General features: G+C 42.7%; 1 protein-coding gene across 1 annotated transcript in view; it reads right to left on the bottom strand.

Annotated features, from left to right (window-relative positions):
- ALG6 (ALG6 alpha-1,3-glucosyltransferase) overlaps positions 1-20,725 on the bottom strand; it is a 302,197-nt gene that overhangs the window by 9,688 nt on the left and 271,784 nt on the right. Inside the window, exons 9-11 of the mRNA XM_085602411.1 lie at positions 8,716-8,801; positions 7,816-7,900; positions 6,603-6,673 (exon numbers count right to left, since the gene is read on the bottom strand). Of these exons, the coding sequence (XP_085458537.1) occupies positions 6,603-6,673; positions 7,816-7,900; positions 8,716-8,801 (242 nt within the window). The remainder of the gene's footprint in view (positions 1-6,602; positions 6,674-7,815; positions 7,901-8,715; positions 8,802-20,725) is intronic.

Here is a 20,725-nt window from a genome sequence, read left to right on the forward strand (position 1 = left end):
AATCAGTTTTGACTCTTTATCTGGGGGAGGAGCATCTCCAGACGCTTGAGAATTAACTCGCTTTCGAGCATTGGATACTACTACAGAGTCAAGTGGTAACTGAACCTTAATGAAAATAGGGTCTGTTGGGGAAGGTTTCTATTTCTTACCTACTCTAGGAGTGAGGATCCTAGCACGTACAGGATCTTTAAAGATGTCGTCTGTGTGCCTCAACATACCCTTAAACATAGGCAGTGTCTGACTGGACTTATGTGTTCCTAGAGTTTAAATGAGAAAATCTTCCTCTAAGGACTCTTTATGGAGCTCCACCCCATGGTACTGTGCAGTTCTAGCAATGAGCTCCTGATATGACAGATTGTCATAAGGTGGAGATGGTCTGGCATGGTAAAGATCTGGGTCTGTATCCTGTGGAGGGTAATCCGTCCAAGGATCTATTGGTTACTGTGTGTCATCATCATCAGTATCACCTGCATCAGGGTGAGGTAGAGGAGACTAATATATGAAATATGTAAAGGATCAAGCTGTGGTGGAGAGGGAGGAGGAGGAGGAGGAGATGGTAGTGTGTGTAAAGGACTAGTACCCACATCTTTCCTCTTCAATGGAATCTTATAAGAGCTATCGTCATCAGAAAGCTTGTGTTTTGATGGTGGTTTAGCGTGAATATGCCCTGTATCAGGATTATTATAGAGTTTTTTCTGTTTCGGATCTGACTTAGGTGGTGCAACGTCCATGTTTGGATTCGGTTGCGATACGGGCAGCTCTTTATTTTTCGGCACCAAGCTGGAATGTTCTTTCGGCGCTGAAGGTTTCGGCTCTGAGGAATGTTTCTTTGGTTTTGGTGTCAAAGGTTTCGGCTCTGAGCCCATTTTGTGCTTAGAGCCCGAAGGTTTCGGCTCGGAAGTGGGTTTTGGCCGACTCGTTCCTGAGCCGGAAGGCTTGGCAGAGTGTTTTGGTGCCGAGCCGGAAGACGGAGCGTTAGAAACCTTCTCTCAGCGCCGACCTTGGCCTGAAGGCAGAGGTGGTGCCGAAGCCTTAGATGTGTTAGGGACGGTGGGTGGGGTGGGGGAAGGGTCTTCTGTACACATATCTCCTTGTCTCTGCAGAACATCGTCGTCCTCGAGGACAATCTGCAAATCTGATTCGGAGTCAGACGCCGCTGAAGCCTGTTCTTCTTTGGCCGTTGAGACTTCCTCTTGCTCGGAGTCTTCGCCAAAGAGATCCGGTGTGTCGGCTAACTGCTGCCGCAGCATCTCTCAACGTCGAGCCCAACGATACAGAGAGTTTTCTTCGATCTGAAGGATCGACACGCGTCACAGTCCTCTTCTTTCTGCTCTGGGAACAAGGACAGGTTATACACCTGATGTAAGTCCGTATGCTGATACTTCGCATGGCACAGGGGGAAGAATTTGAACGGAGTCCGTTCCATCGACAAGGAGCTGGACCGACGCAGATAGGCCGCCCGCAAAATTCCAATCGAAATGGAGATTTCTTGATGATGGAGTCGAACCTCGGAGAAAAGGAAACGAGTTCGAAAACAATACCATCGAGGGTAGATTGGATTGCGAACCGTGGGGGAACCCGAGGACCAATTCCGAAACGGAGCGCAACAATACTCGTCCGAACCCGATGGCGGGAAAAAAAATCAAACAATGGAGTCGATGACCATGTGCACTATCACCGAAAGGAGTAGTCACCTTACCTCATGACTGGAAAGACTTCTTTGAAGAAAAACAACAGGCAAACATCCGGACTCAACACTAGATGGCAGGAGTATGCAAAGCATATGATCTACAGCTCACATGCCTTGAACACATCCTTACAGAGGATCAGTGGACACTGTGGTTCTGTATTGCGGAAAAAACACATCATCTAAATTTTCAATACCATGAAAATCTACATTTAGAAGGGGCACCCATCAGGGTTGCCAACTTTCTTTTTCGCCACTAGCTAAAGAATCCCTGCCCCGCAGACTCAGATAATGTCATTGCCATAGGGGATTTCATTCCCTACCTAGAAAATACTGCTTTTATTTTATGCTGATGCTATATTGTTCTCGGGTACAAACCGCTCGGCCAATCCTTCCCCTTTTGTACATGAGATCATCAGGTTTGGTGGGTTCTCCAGGCTTACAATCAATTGGGCTAAAACTTAACTTTTTCCACTTGCAAAATGTTCCATGGAATCTAGTCTGGAGTATCCCCTAAAATTGTACCCCACTTAAATCAAATATTTAGGGATTCGGATCCAACGAGAAAAAGACATGCTGATCTAAGATAACTATGTTCTGGGACTAGGCCTCCTTCAATCTCATGCTGAGAAAGATTAAACTTCCATTGTCCAAGTCGTCCTTCCTAAATTACCTCATTTTCAAATAATCCAATCCCACTGTACTATCAGCTCTTTAGTAACTTTCAGTCCCTCTCTGACTAGACTAATAGGGGCTGCGAAACAGCCCAGAATTAAATTAAACTTTAAGCATTACACTGCCCAGGTGCACTTCTGAAATCCACGCAGTCTGCTGTGGGCATGACGGTCTTTGACTTGTAAAGCAGGGCATGCTGCATTACACTACCCAGCCATTTCTGTAAGAAGTAACACACCCACACTAGAAACCTCTCTGCTGACCTTGCTGTCTAAAAGAGACTGTGTGGGCAGAGACCACAGGTCTATATAGAGGATGAGTTAGTGCCTTAGAAACAACAGGGTCATGAATCATGGCAGATATTCTGTTGGGGACAAATCCGTAGGAGGTTAAGAAGTCCTTCATCTCAAAGAGGGCCGACCTGTCAAAGGTTAGTGACTACTCCCTACAGAAAGCTGTGAATGAGGCCCTAAAGCTCTGTGTGGTTCCAGATCTATTGTCCTTGTTTTGCGTTCCTTGGTACAGAGTCTTAGCCTAGCCAGAACGTGTTTCGTTGCTACCATGAAGTACACAGCGACTTCTTCAGTGCTAAATTCCTATGATTACGGTCCTTATTGTCGGTTGTACTTCCGTCCCTCTCACGCGCGGGAGACTTCAACGGCTGCTTCACCGGATCGGGTGACCAGCAGCAACACAATCAAAGCTGGCTGACAGCCATAACCCTATGAATAGGGTCTCGCAATAATTAGTAGCTGCATATTCTGAATACTCGTCTGCACCACAGAATATAGAATCTGCTTCATGAGGAAACTTTAATTAAATGGACTTCTGGTCTCCCTTACCCTTGAGACCATCTAGTCCTATTTACCTTGGGGACGGAAGTACAACCGACAATAAAGACCGTAATCATAGGAATTTAGCCCTGAAGAAGTCGTTGTGTACTTCATGGTAGTGACAAAACACGTGTTGGCTAGGCTAAGACACTGTACCGAGGAACGCACAACAAGGACAATAAATCCTGGAACCACACAGAGCAGTGGATGAAGAGTGTTTCTTTCTTTCCTACACTCATTACTGTACTAACTTAAATCTATGTACCACTAGCGTGTGCAGGGGACCTTGGAGTTCGAGGCCCTAAAGCCCTTGAGCAGGCAAATTCTGTTGGTGGTGGATTATCAGGTGGAGCAGGGTTTTTTTTCAGGGCCACAAGAGACTCACGAATAAGAAACCTATCTCTGGGAGGGGCTGTGGGAAAGAATTATTATAGGACCAAAAGCCCCCTGAACCACAGGAGCACCAGGAATACTCCAGCCCTGCTACAGTCAAGAGGGACAGGTTAATCTGATGTCTTTAATAGATGGAGGAAAACCTTTCTCAGGAGTTCATGCACCTACTGCCCCACACCATCTAAGAGGCTGTGGCACTTGATGGATCTGGAACCTTGTTTGGGCATAATCTGGTTCCCTCTGTGGGTGAGCTTTTTAGTCTGTATGAGGGGGACAGATGATAGGTTGTCCCTTGATGTGCATTTTGCGTAAGGAAGACGCAGGGCCTGATTATGAGTCTGATGGTCCACGGACGCCAGACTCACAGTGGCGCAGCTGTGGCAGTCTGGCTACCACTGCACTGGCGGTCGGACTGCCCTATTTGCAACCGCCAGAGATCCCTGGCTATGGCGCGGCAGTCTGAGGGCAGCAATATGCTTGGCAGTGCCCTGAGGCACCGCCAAGCATATTACGACTTTCCAAGCTGCCAGCGGCCTCATGAAGTTTCTTCCTCCATAAAACTGCTGGCGGAGAGGAAAGAAACAGAGCCCTACAGGGCCCCCTCTTGCCCCTGTGCACGGGGTGCATGTGCCCCCCCTGTATTTTTGCACCCTCAGTTCCTGAATGGCAAGGAATGCACGACATGGTGTATTCCTTCCCGTGCAGGAACGTGCACTGGTAGTCCCGCGGGGGGCCACCTTAGGGCTGATGGTCCTCGGGCATTTATCCAGGTGTTGATGTCAAGATGGCTAATTTTAGCAAAATTTATCAAGGACATCAAGAAGGGGCATGATAGATCTTGGAAATGGTGCAAGGACAACTGACCAGATTTCAGAAATCGCTAAGGAACCTGGCTCTCTTTGCTCTACTTTGATTATTGAGCTCAAGAACAGTACCACCTTATTGCCCAAGACTTCATATATTATGCCCACCACTACCTCACCTAACATGGCACATACTATCTGTCACCATGACGAACCCCTTGTTCTGAATATACTGCCATAGGCTATGCACCCATTCCCACTGTCTCCAGATCCACATATACCAGGAGGAAGACTCTGTCTTTGCTAAATGTTACCCTCTAGCTGAGCTACTTTCACATACAGCCTTTCATAAAAATGAGGAAGATACAGTTTCCCTAAAGACAGATAGCCTTGAGCATTTTGACCTACTGGAGTCCTGCCTGATAGAATTATTTAAAAAAAAAAAAATATATAATAATACTAAAAGTGCAAGACACCAACTGAAATTGTTACATACCATGAAACCCATTCACCTTAGTGAAGACTAAGTCTGCTATCCAAGTCATTATGAAATCTTGTATTGTGTATAATAATGCTTTACACACTGGCCCTTCTACGATTTGCAAATCTCGTTTCGGAGCACTACTTCCCTCAGATGCCAGGTGAACACTGATACCAGGAAACCATATAAGATTGCATTCCTCACCTATAACACCATACACCACAATTCCTCTTCATACCTCGCACAGAAATCTAAGTGACGGGTACAATAGCAAATTTCAAGAAGCTATTCATTTCTATACCATGAGACTCCTCACTTTAGGAAAAATGTAACTCTCTAAAGATTCCTATCTTGCAATCCTCGAAGAAACACCAGCATAAAAATACCTCTAATCCCATGACCACAATTCCTGCCTAGACCTTGCCTACCTCATCGATTTATTACGACTTTCCTCTTTGTCACCATGGGAAGACCCCAGTCTAGATCTCTGTCATCCATAGCTTTGTGATCTTGACCTGTCTTCTCTTTCTCTTCTTTTCCTCCACCTGATCAGCAAATCTTTCAAGTTTCAATTGAGTATTCCGAGTGTGTGCATTTACCTTCATCTAAAGGACCACCTACCACATGTATGAATCATTTATTTTTACCATTGAGCCCAATATGTTGGGAACTCCTTGCCCTGTGTTATAACTGCTTTTGTTATTTATGTACTAGTCATCTATTGTTACAAACTGTTGCCTTATTTGCATTTCCAGTATTCTGTTCCGCTGGAGTCTAAAGCAATATACCAAGAACTATAAAAAAAAAATGAAATCTCCTGCCTAAAGGAATTCGGCCGAAATAAGCACCTGGGAATGGAAGTAAAATCATTGGTCTTATACTGTAAGGAAGAAGCAACATAGACAAGGGATGGATAACCTCTGAACATAAGGCTGAACTGGGACAAGAAGGGAGAGTGATACTTTAACTATAATTTAATTTATAGGCGACTGTTGCGCCTATAAATCAGGTGAGTCCCACAGACAAGAACATAGACCTAGAAAGACACAGAGGAAGGAACGACATAGATCTGGAGCTAGAAATCTTGGGACTTAGTCTGCAGAATGGCTCATTGAGTTACAGCCATTTGTTTGAATACTGGCAAAGCCCACTTATAAACTAAGGTAAAAAAATCGTCAAATTGTGTAATAGTAACGCCTGTTATTTACAGGGCATATAATTGGCTAAAGTGCTATGTAAATAACATGCTATTGTTAGTTATTAGGACAGGGTGTCATGGGCTCAGATTTACCTAATATCTAGAGGGCAGGAATATAAGATCGTTAGAGGCAAATTGTAATGTATAAAGTTAAAGAGGCTGAGGGACAGGGAAACATTTCTTTGAAAGCATATTCTGATATTTAATAATCATTTCACTCACCAGGCACAAAACTGAAAAGTTAAGAGAACATAACATTTGTATTCTAACTATAGACCACCTTCTCTCAGCTGCTTTGCCCAAACCTATAGGATTTTTAAAAATCTTTTTTACCCCACGATATGGCAAGTATCTAGATCTCCTAAATTAATCACTAATTAAACCAGGCATCTAGAACTGATTATTTTAATTGTGTAGCGTATGATCATCTGCCTGAATAAACTGTGTACTAGAGCAAGAATGTGGAAATAGCACTTTAAAACCTTGTTGATCTCTGGAGAAACATCAAATAGCATACTCATAATTCACTCACAGTGACACTAGAAGAATGGATTTTTCATGTACTTGAAAGGAGAACAGAAAGAATGACAACGCGCAGCTCACCTTGAAAAAATAAAATAAGACAATTATGTTACACACATTTAGTGTCCTTTGAAATATTTAGATTTCATACACTGTCATAATTTCGGAAAAATCCTGCATTTCCATCTAATTCACAATTTAAAGTATGAGGTAAATCATTAGATAAAGCACATAATAATCGTAACACTTCCTGGCAAAGCAGGGTAACATTAAACGAGGTGTTATGATCACAGGGTTCGTGGATAGCATGTCTGGGGTCACGAGCAGCACACAGTCGCGTCCCCGCCATTACCTCATGTTCTAAAGTGGGCCTGGAAGGAGCGTTTAATCATGTTCGAGCCAGGAGTGTGGACAACCCAGATCCCAAAGAGGAAGACACAAGAATAACCCGCAGCTCCACTTATGCGGCCCGTTATTCCATGTGTGGGCCTTTTCTAGATTGCGCTCGCCCTATGATATGTCTGACCCCGCTACCTTTCAAGTGAGAGATTCGGCCAAGTATATTGGCCAAGTTTGTATGATGTGCTGCAACTCAGGTAATCACCTGAAGTGAATGTGACTTTGCACTGTACATAACATACAAAACCAAATGATTATAGTGACGAAAATCACATTGTGCAGCTGTACATTATAAATGCTTGAAGAAGCAGCAACAACCTTCTAGAAGCTAATGCAAGACCCTTAATTCTACAGCTCCTGGTGTACATGTTCTATTATTTCTATAAGGTGCATTGAGGGATCTGGAATGTTAGGGAGTTTGTAAATAAAAGCAAAATTGTAAACATATTTCTATTTAATTGACTAGAAGGTGCACAGGGTTGGGGTTCCTTTCTGCTGTCTTGCAATGATCTCTTCTGTGGGTAAATGTCATGAAACAGCGGTCATTGGATGACTGAGAACTTAGCGCTGAGAAGCACTAACAAACAAATGCCGCATTCTAGAAAACATGCAATACTGAATTGTGCTTGTCCTATGAAAACGTTTTGGAAAGGATTTCAAATTGTTCTGCTGTAGTCAGGTATAACAGAGTACGGGTTGGGGTGCGGGAGGGGGGGGGCACTTGCAGGAGAACATTTCACATTGGTAAAAAATAGATTTTCTTTTTTTTTTTTTATGGAAGTGAGATTTCTTGAAAAAGCATGATAATGGAAATGCAAACTTACCAGGGCCAACTTAAAGCCTTTGACAGATGGCTGACGTGTTAGTTTTACACAAGCTGGGAGCAAACTAGAAAACGTGAGAGCGATGCTAAAAATAAAATGCAACAAATGAATACGCTTCCCACACATATTTCAATCAATCATGCCATCACAAAATAGCTGCATTTATTACATAATACACTTAAAATAACACTTATGCAATTAAGATGATGACTACATATAATATTCTGTAACATGCTTAAAAGAATATTTAAAGTCATTGGGCACCAAGTAGAAACAATGCTTATATAGACAGGGAAACATCAGACAGTCTAGGCAAAAATGCTTACATAGGAATATCAGTCTAGAGTTCGATTGTTTTTTTTATAAACATGACAAGTGAGGGTAGACCGTCAGAGACATTAACACCAGCGAACCATCTCCTTTACCAGTCCCAGCGATAGGAAGCCTTTTAGTGATTTATGCAAAACACACTTGATGTGCACAAATGTGGTTGTGTAAATTTGGCATGCAAGAGCCTTGCTATGCCAGATTTTCAGGATAACCATTGATAAAGTAAAAGATTATGGGTTTGATCAGTTGAATATAACTCCCTTATGGGGATCTCCTGAAAGGTGAGTCAGCTCTGGTCTCAGGGATCAATGTTGGTCACCCCTGAAAGAACATCAGAATAAGCTTTAAAAATGTATCCACTCCACATGGCAAACTAAACAGTAGGACACTCAATGTATTCATTATCTAATGTACATTTTGGAATTATGAATTACAGCTTGTACTTTGCATACATTAACCCACTGCCACAGATAGGTCTTTCCATTGTTATGATTAAATTGACATTTGTATAGGACACTGCTACCACCGGCAACAAGACCTTAAGAGTCTAAGGAATTTGCTCTTGCTCACCTGAGTTTTAGCTGAGTTTGAGTAGACAGGACATTCTTGATTTTCAGAAGGATGCTCATGCTGCACCAAATATTGGCTACCTTATCCTGAAATACATTTTGAACCAGACTAATTTATATAGATAGGTTAACTCAAAGTAAGACACATTTTTCTCGTTAGCTATAAATATTGCAACACAAGGAATTATTTTGGAAAGTGGAAATCAAGCAAAAATCGAGAGCTAACTCATCAGCATAAATGGAATACCTTTTGAGGAAATCACATTTGATATTGTTGGAAAAATTAGTAATTAGTTTCTGTCATGCATTAAAAGTAGTAGACTTGAGAGAAGAACAGTAAACTAGGTTCTTAATCCTTGCATAAAAATTGTTTGAATAACTTCAAAACAAAGTCTAAATCTTAGGGTCTGATTTAGATTTAGGTGGACAGGTTACTCCGTTACAACCGTGATGCAGAAATTGTCCGCGGAAATAGGTAATGGGCTCCACCCTGTTTGTCGATATAGAACATAGAAGTAAAACTATTGACAAGCACTCTCCTGTTAAAAAGTCTGATGCCGCCTGCAAGCCTAAGATGGTCTTGAGAAGAGGAAAGGCTGGCCACACATCATAAAACGTATGGTACTAACAAATGTGGAAAGGAATTAGAGCAAATATGGTCTTGTCGACTGGAAGCTTAGTTGAACAGGAGATTGTTTCACCTGACATTAATGCCCATCTGGGAAAGGATGTTTTTTATCATTGGGGAAATAATGCCCTGATCAGCTAGTCCTCTAGGTATGTATGAAAGTGGATTTTCTCATAAAGAAGAAAGTCGTCCAGCTCTGCCTCAAACTTGGTAAAGGTTATGATGCTGAGCTCAGACCAGATGGAAGGACTCTGTGCCTTTACAGAATTGTATCCCCACTAAAAGTCAGGTGGCTGTAAAGGGGAATCAACATAAACATTGTTATAAGGAAATGTAATTTTTTGCATGATCAATCCCCATGTTTTTGGACTAATGCTGCTTATTTCTCGACTGTGTGAGTTCACAGAGACTTACTAATTAGACCACAGTGCCAATGTCTTGACTCTAAAACTTGTATTTTGATTTGGCTTATACCAGATTTGCATAAGCTAACTTAACTTTTATAAAGTTGCCCTTTTGATGACTTTAGTCTCCTGTGCCCTTAACTGTTGCACAAGAAGGCTGTCCCCGATACACAGTATGCCTTGACAATACCTTGGGAGACGTGCTGAGGACCTCCAGGAAAGGATAAACTACAAGTGGTTACCTCCCTCCTACAGGAAGCCATACGGGTGTTGATCAAAAAGGTGAGTTTCAAAGAAGAAGTTGCCTTTGAAAGGCAAACTGGTAACACTTGGGAGAGGGGCTGCTCCATTGTCTAGGTAGATGGGCTGGAACAAGGGAAAAGCAAGGGGAAACCAGTTACCAAACCAGTTTCCCTGGGGCGTATATCCCCCTTGGTAGCCACACCTCAGGGATAGGCAAGGGAGCTCTGCACGAGGAGAGGGTTTCTGCCATGTTGGCACCCAGAACTCTGATCTTGTCTGGACTGGAAGAAGGACCGAATGAGGACTGCCCTGCTGCTGCAACGAACAAGCAAAGAGAGGTTGGACCGGCAAGGACTGCACCTGCTGAGCCTGATGGCTAGCAAAGGAAAGGGACTGTGCCTGCTGTGTCCTGTTCATGGAGAAGTTGTGTCATGAACCCAGATGAAGCAGAAGACTCTAAGGGGCAGCTGGCTCACCTCCTGTTCACTGGACCATAACAGCTGAAGAAGCCTGCGGGGGCAAGTTGGTAGCCCAGAATCCTCACACTTCCACCAACTGCTGCCGTGCAGCACCAGAGACCAGGACCAGACGCTCAATGTTGCACCAGAGTCTGCTGGATCCGAGAGAGTCATCTGAGTGCAGCTTGGTCGCCCACGAGACAAGTTATCGTCCAGGGAATGATTTGGATGTGGCCACAATACCGGACAACTGGTAGTCCAGTGATGACAGGACGTCTGCCAGAACCATAAGAAATTCAAGGTATGCTGACCCTGTGGCTAGGACCACTCCTCCGCAGACAGAGTAGTAACTACAGGAAGACCCACATCATGCGTGACGCATCCACAGCATCTTTAGCATCCTGTATCCCTTGCATTAGCACCACTTCCATAGGGAACCTACAGCAAAGGATAAAAGTGCCTGGAAATGACTGAGGACTGCTTCACTTGCTGAGGTAACTGTTTCTGTTAACCTTGCTGATCCTTCTGAATGGCTCCGTTGGAGATGGTCGCCCAAAGAAACTCTAATCGACTTCAATATAACTAGCCAAACGTTTTTGCCCAAAATGTTTTTAAGCGTCAAATTCATCAAATTCGCTGATGCTTGTTGGAGATTAAGTAAAAAGTGCATAATTGCTGTACCTTGTAAAATCTATCTCTCTGGTGGATCTTTTTCGTTGTGGTGTCTAAAAATACATTAAAATACAGTATATTTTTATAAATTGTTGTGGATTTCTTGAGTGCCTCATGTATTTCGTTTTCAATTGTTTTGGTGCTGTTTAAATGCTTTACACTTGTTCCTTTGTGTAAGCCTTACTGCTCAGAGGCGCAGCTATCCAGGGTTGAGTTAGAGGGTTTGACAAACAAAACCTACTGGTTCCAAAGGGTTTGGTAAGTATTGCACAGTGAGGTTGCACAACTACCCCATATAATACACCCCATTTCCTCACATTTGTGTTCTGTTGCATTAAGCTATTCATCTGAACGACATTATAACAGGATTTGGCAAAGAGTCACTATCCTGAAAGGCACGTTTGGGGGCAACAAATGGAAGCACTGGATGTCTTGAAACATACTAATGTCACCAGTCTAATTGTCAGCACAAAGATGTGCAAGTAGTTACATTATCATGATACAACAGCTCTGTGGCTTCCAGTTTTAGAAGCTGTTGTACTTCCCTTAACAAGACCTGGGTGCAAGGTGATAAGTAGATGGAACAAAAGGAAGATGGATCTGTGCTTCAAACCACCCAATACCCCCAAACACTGCTTCAGCGTAATTTGTCTCAAAGTCAAGTGGTGCAAGTAAGCTTTAGTCTAATGAAGTGAGCTTGAATGCTTGATCAAAATGTTGCTGGTTTCCTTTTTAGTGTGAGCTGGAGGCGGAGAATGATGAATTTGCATGTTGCTACTGAATTATCCTGTTAAAACTGAAAGACATGTCATACTCCACCCCTACAGTTGGAGAAGCCCCAGAAGTTCTGAATGACAAGAACCTTTCAAACTGTCAGAAGATGTGGATGAGACAACAACTGAAGGTGACTCTACTACCACATTCACATCACAAACAATTCTTTGGCACTCAATTGTACATTCAAGACTTCCTGTGCCTCATGATTCAGGCATGAAGAGTGCCTATATAATACCACACTAAGGGTCATGCCTCTCATGGCTGTGTCAATATGTTTCAGAAAATAGATAAGCATGATGTGGCTTCTGACCTGCCAACTTAATGAAACAGTGCACCGTATGAGGAGGAGGCGTGGCTGTGAAAGGGCCAGGGCCGTGTGCCGCGAACTGCTTCTGTAAGAGGCAATTCTGCCCGTGCACCCCGATTGTCCCTCTACTCCAAAAAACAAAAAAAAGAACAAAAGCTTGAGAGGGCTGCAACAGCCAATGTCCTGGGAGCTTTCACACCCCTTATTTCACATCTGTTACTCAGAGCTGCCAAAATCAGCTGAAAAGCCACTATTGTGCAGTGGTTTACCCTACCACTGTGTGATATCAGCTCCTCACTGCATGACCGTGTGAGGGGAGCTGATATCGTGTGACACACAGTGGCACCATGTGAGTTGGCAGGTCTGTGGATTGCCTAATCTTCGTCATACTAGCAGAAATACCTCCTGCTTCTGAGGAAGGAGATCTACCTAAAAAGTTCATTAGCTCAGAATTATTTTTTTTTTCTTAAACATACTTTATTTTTTTTTTAAGATTTATATTTCATACCATCACATTACATATTGGTAGCATCTGTAGTCATTTCTTTATATCGATTGTACATATTTAAGACATATGTTTGCTGTAATGTAACTCTACATAATCAATCTACATATTAATTGTAGCAAGATACATTTCTTTTGGGACAGCCGTCCCAGGTGATGGTATTGCGTTATCACATTAATGCAAGAAACAGTCCCCAACTCCCCCCTTCCAGTCCACCCCAGTCTCGTACGTACGGCTAAATCTGTCGCCTTTTGCATCTTCCGGTCTATGCTCATGTCAAATCTACGTGCGTTTATAATGCATCTCCCTGTCTTATGCGCTGTTTACTAGACTTAGTTACCCTTCTGCGCAGTCAGTTGTGTAGTCTGCTTAGGGTCTTAATCTTCAGCTGCCGCTTTCATGGCTTCCAGCATCTCATCCCACTCCATTGCTATTAGTGTTTTTCGCAGGCCCCTTATTTCTTCTCTGCGCAATGCCGCACTCTCTGCAGTGCCCCATCGCAGTAATTCCGTGTACCACGTCGGTACATCTGGGGGCTTCCGCGATTTCCATCTCATAGTTATATTACGTATAACTAAGATCAGTGCTAGGTTTATAAAGCGGTATTGCACTTTATGTTTGGACACTTGTTTGTGAAGTCCTAAAATGCATTCTTCCATTGTGTTCTGTATTTCCCGGTGTGCCGCTTCCCCTGTTCTTTGTCTTAGAGTGTCCCAGTATCCCCGCACCTTTGGACAGGTCCATAACATGTGGAGTAGGTGCGCTCCCTCCAATAAGCATCTCGGGAAATAGTGTTGAGTTTGGGGGAACATTCTATCTAAATTATGGGGGGTAAAATAGGCTCGGTGCAATACCATTGTCTGTATATATTTGAATTTCGTGTTCCTCAATGTCTTTCTTGGGTGTTCCAGTATCCTTTCCCATTCTTTATCTGTTATGTCCCTGCCTATGTCTCCCTCCCATGTAGTCCTTAGTGTGACTAGAGCGGCTTTCGTATGCGAACTGATGCCTGTGTAGAGCCATCTGATAAGGTGTCTGCCTCTTCCCATATAATATATCATCTTGACCAGGTCATTGGTGGAGGGGTTATTGCCTTTGCGGCACCCAGTGCGTTTTTATGTATCTCAGCAGTGCAGCGTGTAATATGTACAAGTGTGCCGGGACTCCAGTTTCATTGACAAAGGTATCATGGTCTAGTCATACTCCATCCTCAAACAGATCTGACACCGTGGTAACCCCTGCTTCCAACCAGGGCTTTAGCTTGCGTTTCGTGATTTTGCCTCCCGGTAATGGGATCCCCAATAGAGGAATGTTGCCCGCATATGCCGGTGGTGTGTGTGTGTATTGTAGCGCCACCTTCCAGCATCGGAGCGCTGTGGCCAATAGTGGGGGGAGGTCTCTCGTGGGTCTGCTACCAGGTAATATTAGCATATGTAGTGCACCGTTATCAATGTTCGTCTCCGTGAATCCTATTTCCTGTAGATTGCGGCCCGCCGTCCAATATGACAGCCATTGTAATTGGCTTGCACAGTAGTATGCTCGCAAGTCTGGGACGCCCAAACCTCCCATTCGTGTGCCTACTTGCAGCTACTTCAAGCTTATCCGCCTTCTACCATTCCCCCAAATAAGTTCCGTAAGCATTGTGTTTAGTAGTGTGAACGTGGCCTGCGGTACAATTAATGTTAAGTTAGTGAAATAGTACAAGAGCCTCGGCTAGCTGAGAAAACATTTTATGACATCTGCAGAAGTCTGGAAAAAACAGATGAAGGAAAGATACCAAATCCTTTTTCCAGTCACACTCATTAATGTTGTTTCTTTATTCATAGACTGATTTATCCCTGGAAGCCCCATACAAGTTGTTAGAGTCTCTTAAAGCATATTGCGGGTGCGCTTATAATAACAGAAAATAATACTTGATTTAAAAGTGTTTAAGTTAGCATAACCATGCTTCAGTTAATGTTACATTTATTTTGTAGTGGCAGAAAGAAATGTGGCTTTAAAATTACATGAATGAGCTTGCTAGGTGCATGTTTCTCTTCTGTGTTTTTCCTTCTTAGAAAACAAGCGAGATAGAATTCATTTCATGGTGGTGTTTATTTGTTGAGATGGAATGTATTCATTTGAGTTCCTCGAGAAGGAAGGCATGTGAAGAATATTCCTTTATTTGAAATAAATTCAATGGTCTTTGCCCAGGTCTGCTCTAAGCAGCTGTAGTCCATTGTTTTTATTTGGTGCACAAATGTCATATTATTCCCTTCATTTCCTATGTACACCTTATTATAATTATGCATGAAAGTAGGTGTTCCTAAATATTTCTTATTTGATGTATCATGTTTTCTTGCTTTACTATTGGTTGATATGCATAAAACTTTATTAGTATAGCCCTATTATGTCAGATCTCACCACGTCAAGTCTGTTTTTTCACTACCTGAAAGCTAAACATTTGCGCTTTTGGAAGATGTGCCAGACTTTCCTTTCTTTCTGAACTGTGCAGACTCCATGTTAGTCTGCCTATTTGATTTATACTTAGATTTTTGCTCACTTTCTCAAATGCAGGCTCTACGTTCATCTGCTTATTGATTTATAATCAGACTTTCCTTGACTTTAGAAATGTGCAGATTCATGCTAGTCATCTTGCTGAATTGTACTTTGGTTCTGGCTATTTACTTGCTTTGGGTAATGACTTTATGTACATCCCTCTCACAACTTCTATTGTTTGATGCATTATTGATGCTGATTTGACTAATATTTGCCTTCTATAATGATTCTTAAATTTGAATAAACCATTATGGTTTTGGCGTTGAAATTTGTCCCGTGAAGGCTTTCTTTTAATTGCACAGGGCCGCCAGCTATTAAGACTCACAAGGCCCGATCCTGCATAATTTATTATCTAAAACTGTTGACAATATAATGAAGCATAGGTATGGCTGAGGTCCTGTCTGCCTCTTAGGAATCGACAGAGACTAGCACTCCTTCTTTGTCAGAGAGGATCATTGGATTTGAAACCCATCCCAAGCATAAGCCTGCCCACCAGTGCAGAGGACTATAATTCTAGACAGCTGATATTATTACAAATCCTGATTTTCATTTATATTACTCTGAACATTGAATCATCTGAGCAAGGGGGTAGGGAAACCAGGGTATTGATGAAACAGACAAACATGCATGGGGTTACTCATCTTTGAACCTCAGTTAAGTGAAGAAGAATCAGGAATGATAGGTGTAGGAGGGGGTGCTGGGAGTTGGAGGCTCACTTAGTAGTGGAGGAGGCAGCAAAGGCACTGCATCTGAGGGAGCTACTGGAGCAAGTAATCTGGAGTCTTTGGCAGTATCAGCGCTAATCTTGGTATAAGGAATGCAAGATGGGTGTGAAGTCAGGTCCATAAAACAGTGCTTCTTGTTCTCTGAAATATGATTCGAGCATTCATCAGATCTGGACATTAAAAAAGGACTAGTAGAACATGCATCATCAGAATGAAATGGGGCTCAGAGATAGTGTACTGAAATAGGAAAATTGCCACTGAGACAATGAGCCTGGACAATAATTAGGTAGCTGTGGGACTAGCAAAAGTTTGACTCAGAAACTGACAGGGACAAACAACATAGGTTGTGGAGAAAAAAGATGCCAGTATCATAACTGAATTTACTATGGAGAATTGTTTCATCCTGTCCTATGCTATCTGAGACCACACTAAGCAGATGGTTCAGGCCTGCAGATCCAACTACTGCAGGATTGCCAACTCATGTAGAACACCATCCATAAGAGCAAGTCATTCGCTCAGGCCCTGAGACTCAGATAAATGTGCTAAGTTGGAATACTGCAGGTCAAAAACAAAAACTAGATGATAAAGACTGGGTAGCATTTCTCAAATCAAAAACAATCTGCTGCTTTCAGGGGACTTGGGTTATGGGAGACATTATTTTGGATGGCTTTTCTACATATACTACAAAAGCCACAAAGGCAACAAAAGGGAAAGCTAAAGGTGGATTCAGTGTTTGGACATCTACCGGATTGGGTAAGGTTAATCATGCATTTTCCCCAATTAGTAAGAACATCCAACTGCTACCTATTTCCAGCGATCTATGGCAGCTAGTCATTATAAATTTCTACTTTTTGCCAGGGCTACTGTCAGAGTTCCACAAGCAACTTGACGTACTAGAGAAACAAGTTGGCTCCCTCCGATTAAATGCGGTCATCTTCACACCCCAATCGTTCATGGATAAGGCAACATATCATCATGGTATGTGTGCACTGTGATACCAAAGCCGACGTCATATTGGTCAACTTAGATGTTTTACATTATTCTGTCATCCATAGCCCCACTTATCCATCCGCTATGTACATTTACAGTTTAAAGAGAGGCGCCTCCTTAACGTCCTTCATGCTTAAAAATGATTTACGCCCTCTAAATGGCACTATGCCCTCTGATTCACCAGCGCATTACACGTTTGAATCAGGGGGACATGTAAGCTTGATTTGATTACATATTAATTAAGCTGGAAGCATGGCAGATGGTCGAAACAGAACAAAGAATCGAGAGTGACCAGGACCCGCTGATAACACGTCTAAGGGTCCCAACGAGAGTCAATTCCAATGGCACTTATTGTCAAGAACTTAGAAAAGGGGAATTATAACTGACAACAAACAGGAAGTCCAGATCCTGGAGGAAGTTTAATAGGCCTTGTATCAGACTTGCTCGAGTCTTAAATCTCCAGCAAAATAATATTAGAGAATTTCTGGAAAAAAGAGATTCCCATGCTCCAGAGACAATTCTAAGGCTGGCTAAAAATTATTTTTAAATTATCTGGGCGAACAAGAACCTGGCAACTTAATCTAGGATGCAAGCACATTGATAATAGTAACCACATGCACACTGAATGATTTGAATCGGAGTACAGCAAGTAAAAAAAGAATCTCTTTCTTTGGCACTGAAAAAAGGGCACAAAACGTTAGATGAGGAAACCCGCCTGAAAACATTAAGACAGAAGTACAAGCGTCTTGTGATTTAAAAAAACATCAGGTGCACGTAAAAGCCTGGCAGACACTTATGAAAGCACTAAGAAGCAAGAATATTACTTATGTACTTCTAGGATCTAGGCAGAGGGGGATCCCAGGGTATGCCAAAAGGTTCAGAAACTACCATCTCGCCTGCCTCCTGGTTAAGCACTTTTCATCAATGTATAGTTCTGCCAGATACGAAAAGTCTACCACCCTGAAGAGTGAAGGAAAGAGTGTCGATCTATCAGATGAGGAAAGTAGCTTGGAGGAGACTCAAACTACCCCTCTAATCGATTCACCAGGAAGTGTTTCACTGGGTAATGAATTTACAGAAGGCAAAGTGAGCGTAGCAATCCTGAGCCAGAAGCAAAAAAAGGCCCTTGGCCCCTATGGGGTACCAGCTGACAGATTTAGATCTGATCTTACTACTTGGGTGCCCATTTTAATTCCTGCCATTTCAAAACTTTCCGGCACCAGGGGATGTTACCGCCATCATGGAAAACTGCCATTACTGTTCCTTTTCAAAAGAAAGGCCACAGAATGATCCCGCCAACTATTTATCAATTTCCCTGCTCAATGTAGTAGGGACAAATTTGTGCAAAACATTTACACGCTCGTCTAGATAATTGGATGTGTGATTATAGGATTATCAATGCTTTACAGGCAGGTTTTAGAAGACGCCAAGGAACAACTGACCAAGCAATGAGGCTTTTTAACACTGGCCTGAAATACAGTATTAATTAATCTCCTATACGATAATAATACGTCTTTGGTCAGATATGGCTTGAGAGGAGAAGTAACTGATAGCTTCAATGTTGATATCAATGTTGGGGTCAGGCAGGGTTGTGTCCTGACCCTAGCTTTATTTAATATTTTTATCATCAATGTTGACAGTTACCTGAAGGTCCTAAACAGCGATGTGCCAGTCTGTGCAGGCCAAAAAACAGCAATTTTGCCGATGATGCTGCACTTCTGTCACATAAGAAATCGGCCAAGCATAAAATGCTGAAGGTATTTTTTTTTTTTTTGCTTGAAAGAATTTATTTAGAATGCATCAAGCCAAAAAAAAAGCAAACCCAACGCGATTCGGCAGAAACCGCCATGCTCACGGGTGAATTTGTTCTTTACAATCCGACATTTTTTTTTTTTTTTTTTTTTGAAACCGTTTATTACAGAATCCAAAAAATATACAAAGATGGGCCTACAACCTTCAGGCCGGCCGCTAGCAAGCAGAAGGAGCATGTGATACAGACAATAGCACGCATGCTGCGGCAGAGGGAAATTCACAGGAGTAGGAAGAAGCGTTGGCAGCCACACCATCCGGACCCCACATAACGGTTTCTTTTTAATATAAATAACAACAAAAAACAAATCCACAAGGCAACCCACAATCGGAAACAGCAGCATGTGCTCCCCGAGGAGGGGGACCCCACTAGTCCATAGGAGTATCGAGAATGCTGAAGGTATTTGAATGTTATTTCGATATAAAGAAGTTACAGATTAACACCTACAAAATAAAATACATAATCTTAAAGAGCAGTACCATGCCGAGGAGGTCCTTCAAAATCTATGGAATTCCTTTACATCTTGTAGAACGCTATGACTACCTTGGAGTGAAGCTTGACTCAAAGCGGACTTGGCCGGTCCACTTATTAAAAAGTTAGGCCATGCTGAGCCAAGACGCTTGTAGAGTCCTCAGCTTTGCCAATACCCAGGACCGCAGACTGTTTGGCGCTGTCCCTGAGGCATATCAAGAGCAAGCCCTTGGCTGACTTGAACATGTTAATATATCATGCACTGATGACATAGCCAGTAAAATATACGCAGTGCAAATAGTTAATGCCATATTGTGTCAGACTGGCTGAGCCTAAAATTGCTAAAGGGGCATAGTCAGCCTTCTTTTTACCACTATCTAGATTTCTTGATTGGGTCATATTGGGGCCTAGACATACTAAACTGTGAACTGTAGGACGGGATCCTGAAAAAACATGCTACTTTTTTAGGTAATACAGAGGTCTGGCTGCGGACTGTTCGAATGATTTCCTTGGTTGGTAAATATTGTATTTGAACTCTGAATGAAATCTAGGGTTTTTGAGCAACTAGGAAACCTCTTGATGGTAAATTGGAATGCACCTTACCCCAGTTTCTTTAGGATCCATGCCAAAGGTGCTGACCGAAGAACCCTCAATCAATTAAAAGAGGTAATCAGGAGGAAGAAGGGACTTGTGCTGAAGCAGGTGCACACAAATGGGATGTATAGCTTGGGAAGGGACAGGTCTGTGCATGCACCGGAGATTCAAATTTAACAATTGTTTTAATGGTAGCATCAACTCATCTAACTCCTGATTATTGGGTTTTGCGTATTTTGCTTAATTTCAGATTTTACCGCATTTCTTTCTCACAGTAGACTGGTTTGAGAAAGCTAATGCTGCACACAACTGTTTAACTGAATGAGTGCAAAGGTACATGGAAAATACACCAAGCAGGTCTTGAGTGACTACTGTACATGAGGGCATACCGCACGTCAGTTTCCAGGCAGACGAACGCCCATACACATTTCACGTTATCAACATGTTACTTATGTTTGATAGCGCCTTATCTGGTAGAGATTCTATCTAGAAGCAGATTCCCTACCTTAGAATTATCTCCAGGCGTCAGACTGGATCTGGAAATTTTCATGAGCACTACACATGCGCATTGGTGGGTGGCGTTGTTCAGCTAAGCATGGTGTGGTCCGCGCCAGGAAAGACATGTCCGGTGCCTATATAGGCGCCACTCTAGCATTCTGATGTCAGTTTGTTTTCGTAACTTTCCGCGTCAGGAGCGCGGAGCCACGATGAACACTGACCAGTAGTGTGTGAAGCTCTGGTGGAATGAGCATGCAAACACTCTGGGGTTTGCTTCTTGGCCAATGCGTAGCAGATCTTACGTCAAAGCATGATACATCAGGAGATGGTTCGCTTCTGCACGATCTTCCCATTTTTGGCTCTGACATATCCTACCAAGAGCTGCAGTCTA

This window comes from Triturus cristatus, chromosome 4_2 (assembly GCF_964204655.1).
Source record: "Triturus cristatus chromosome 4_2, aTriCri1.1, whole genome shotgun sequence".
NCBI lineage: Eukaryota > Metazoa > Chordata > Amphibia > Caudata > Salamandridae > Triturus > Triturus cristatus.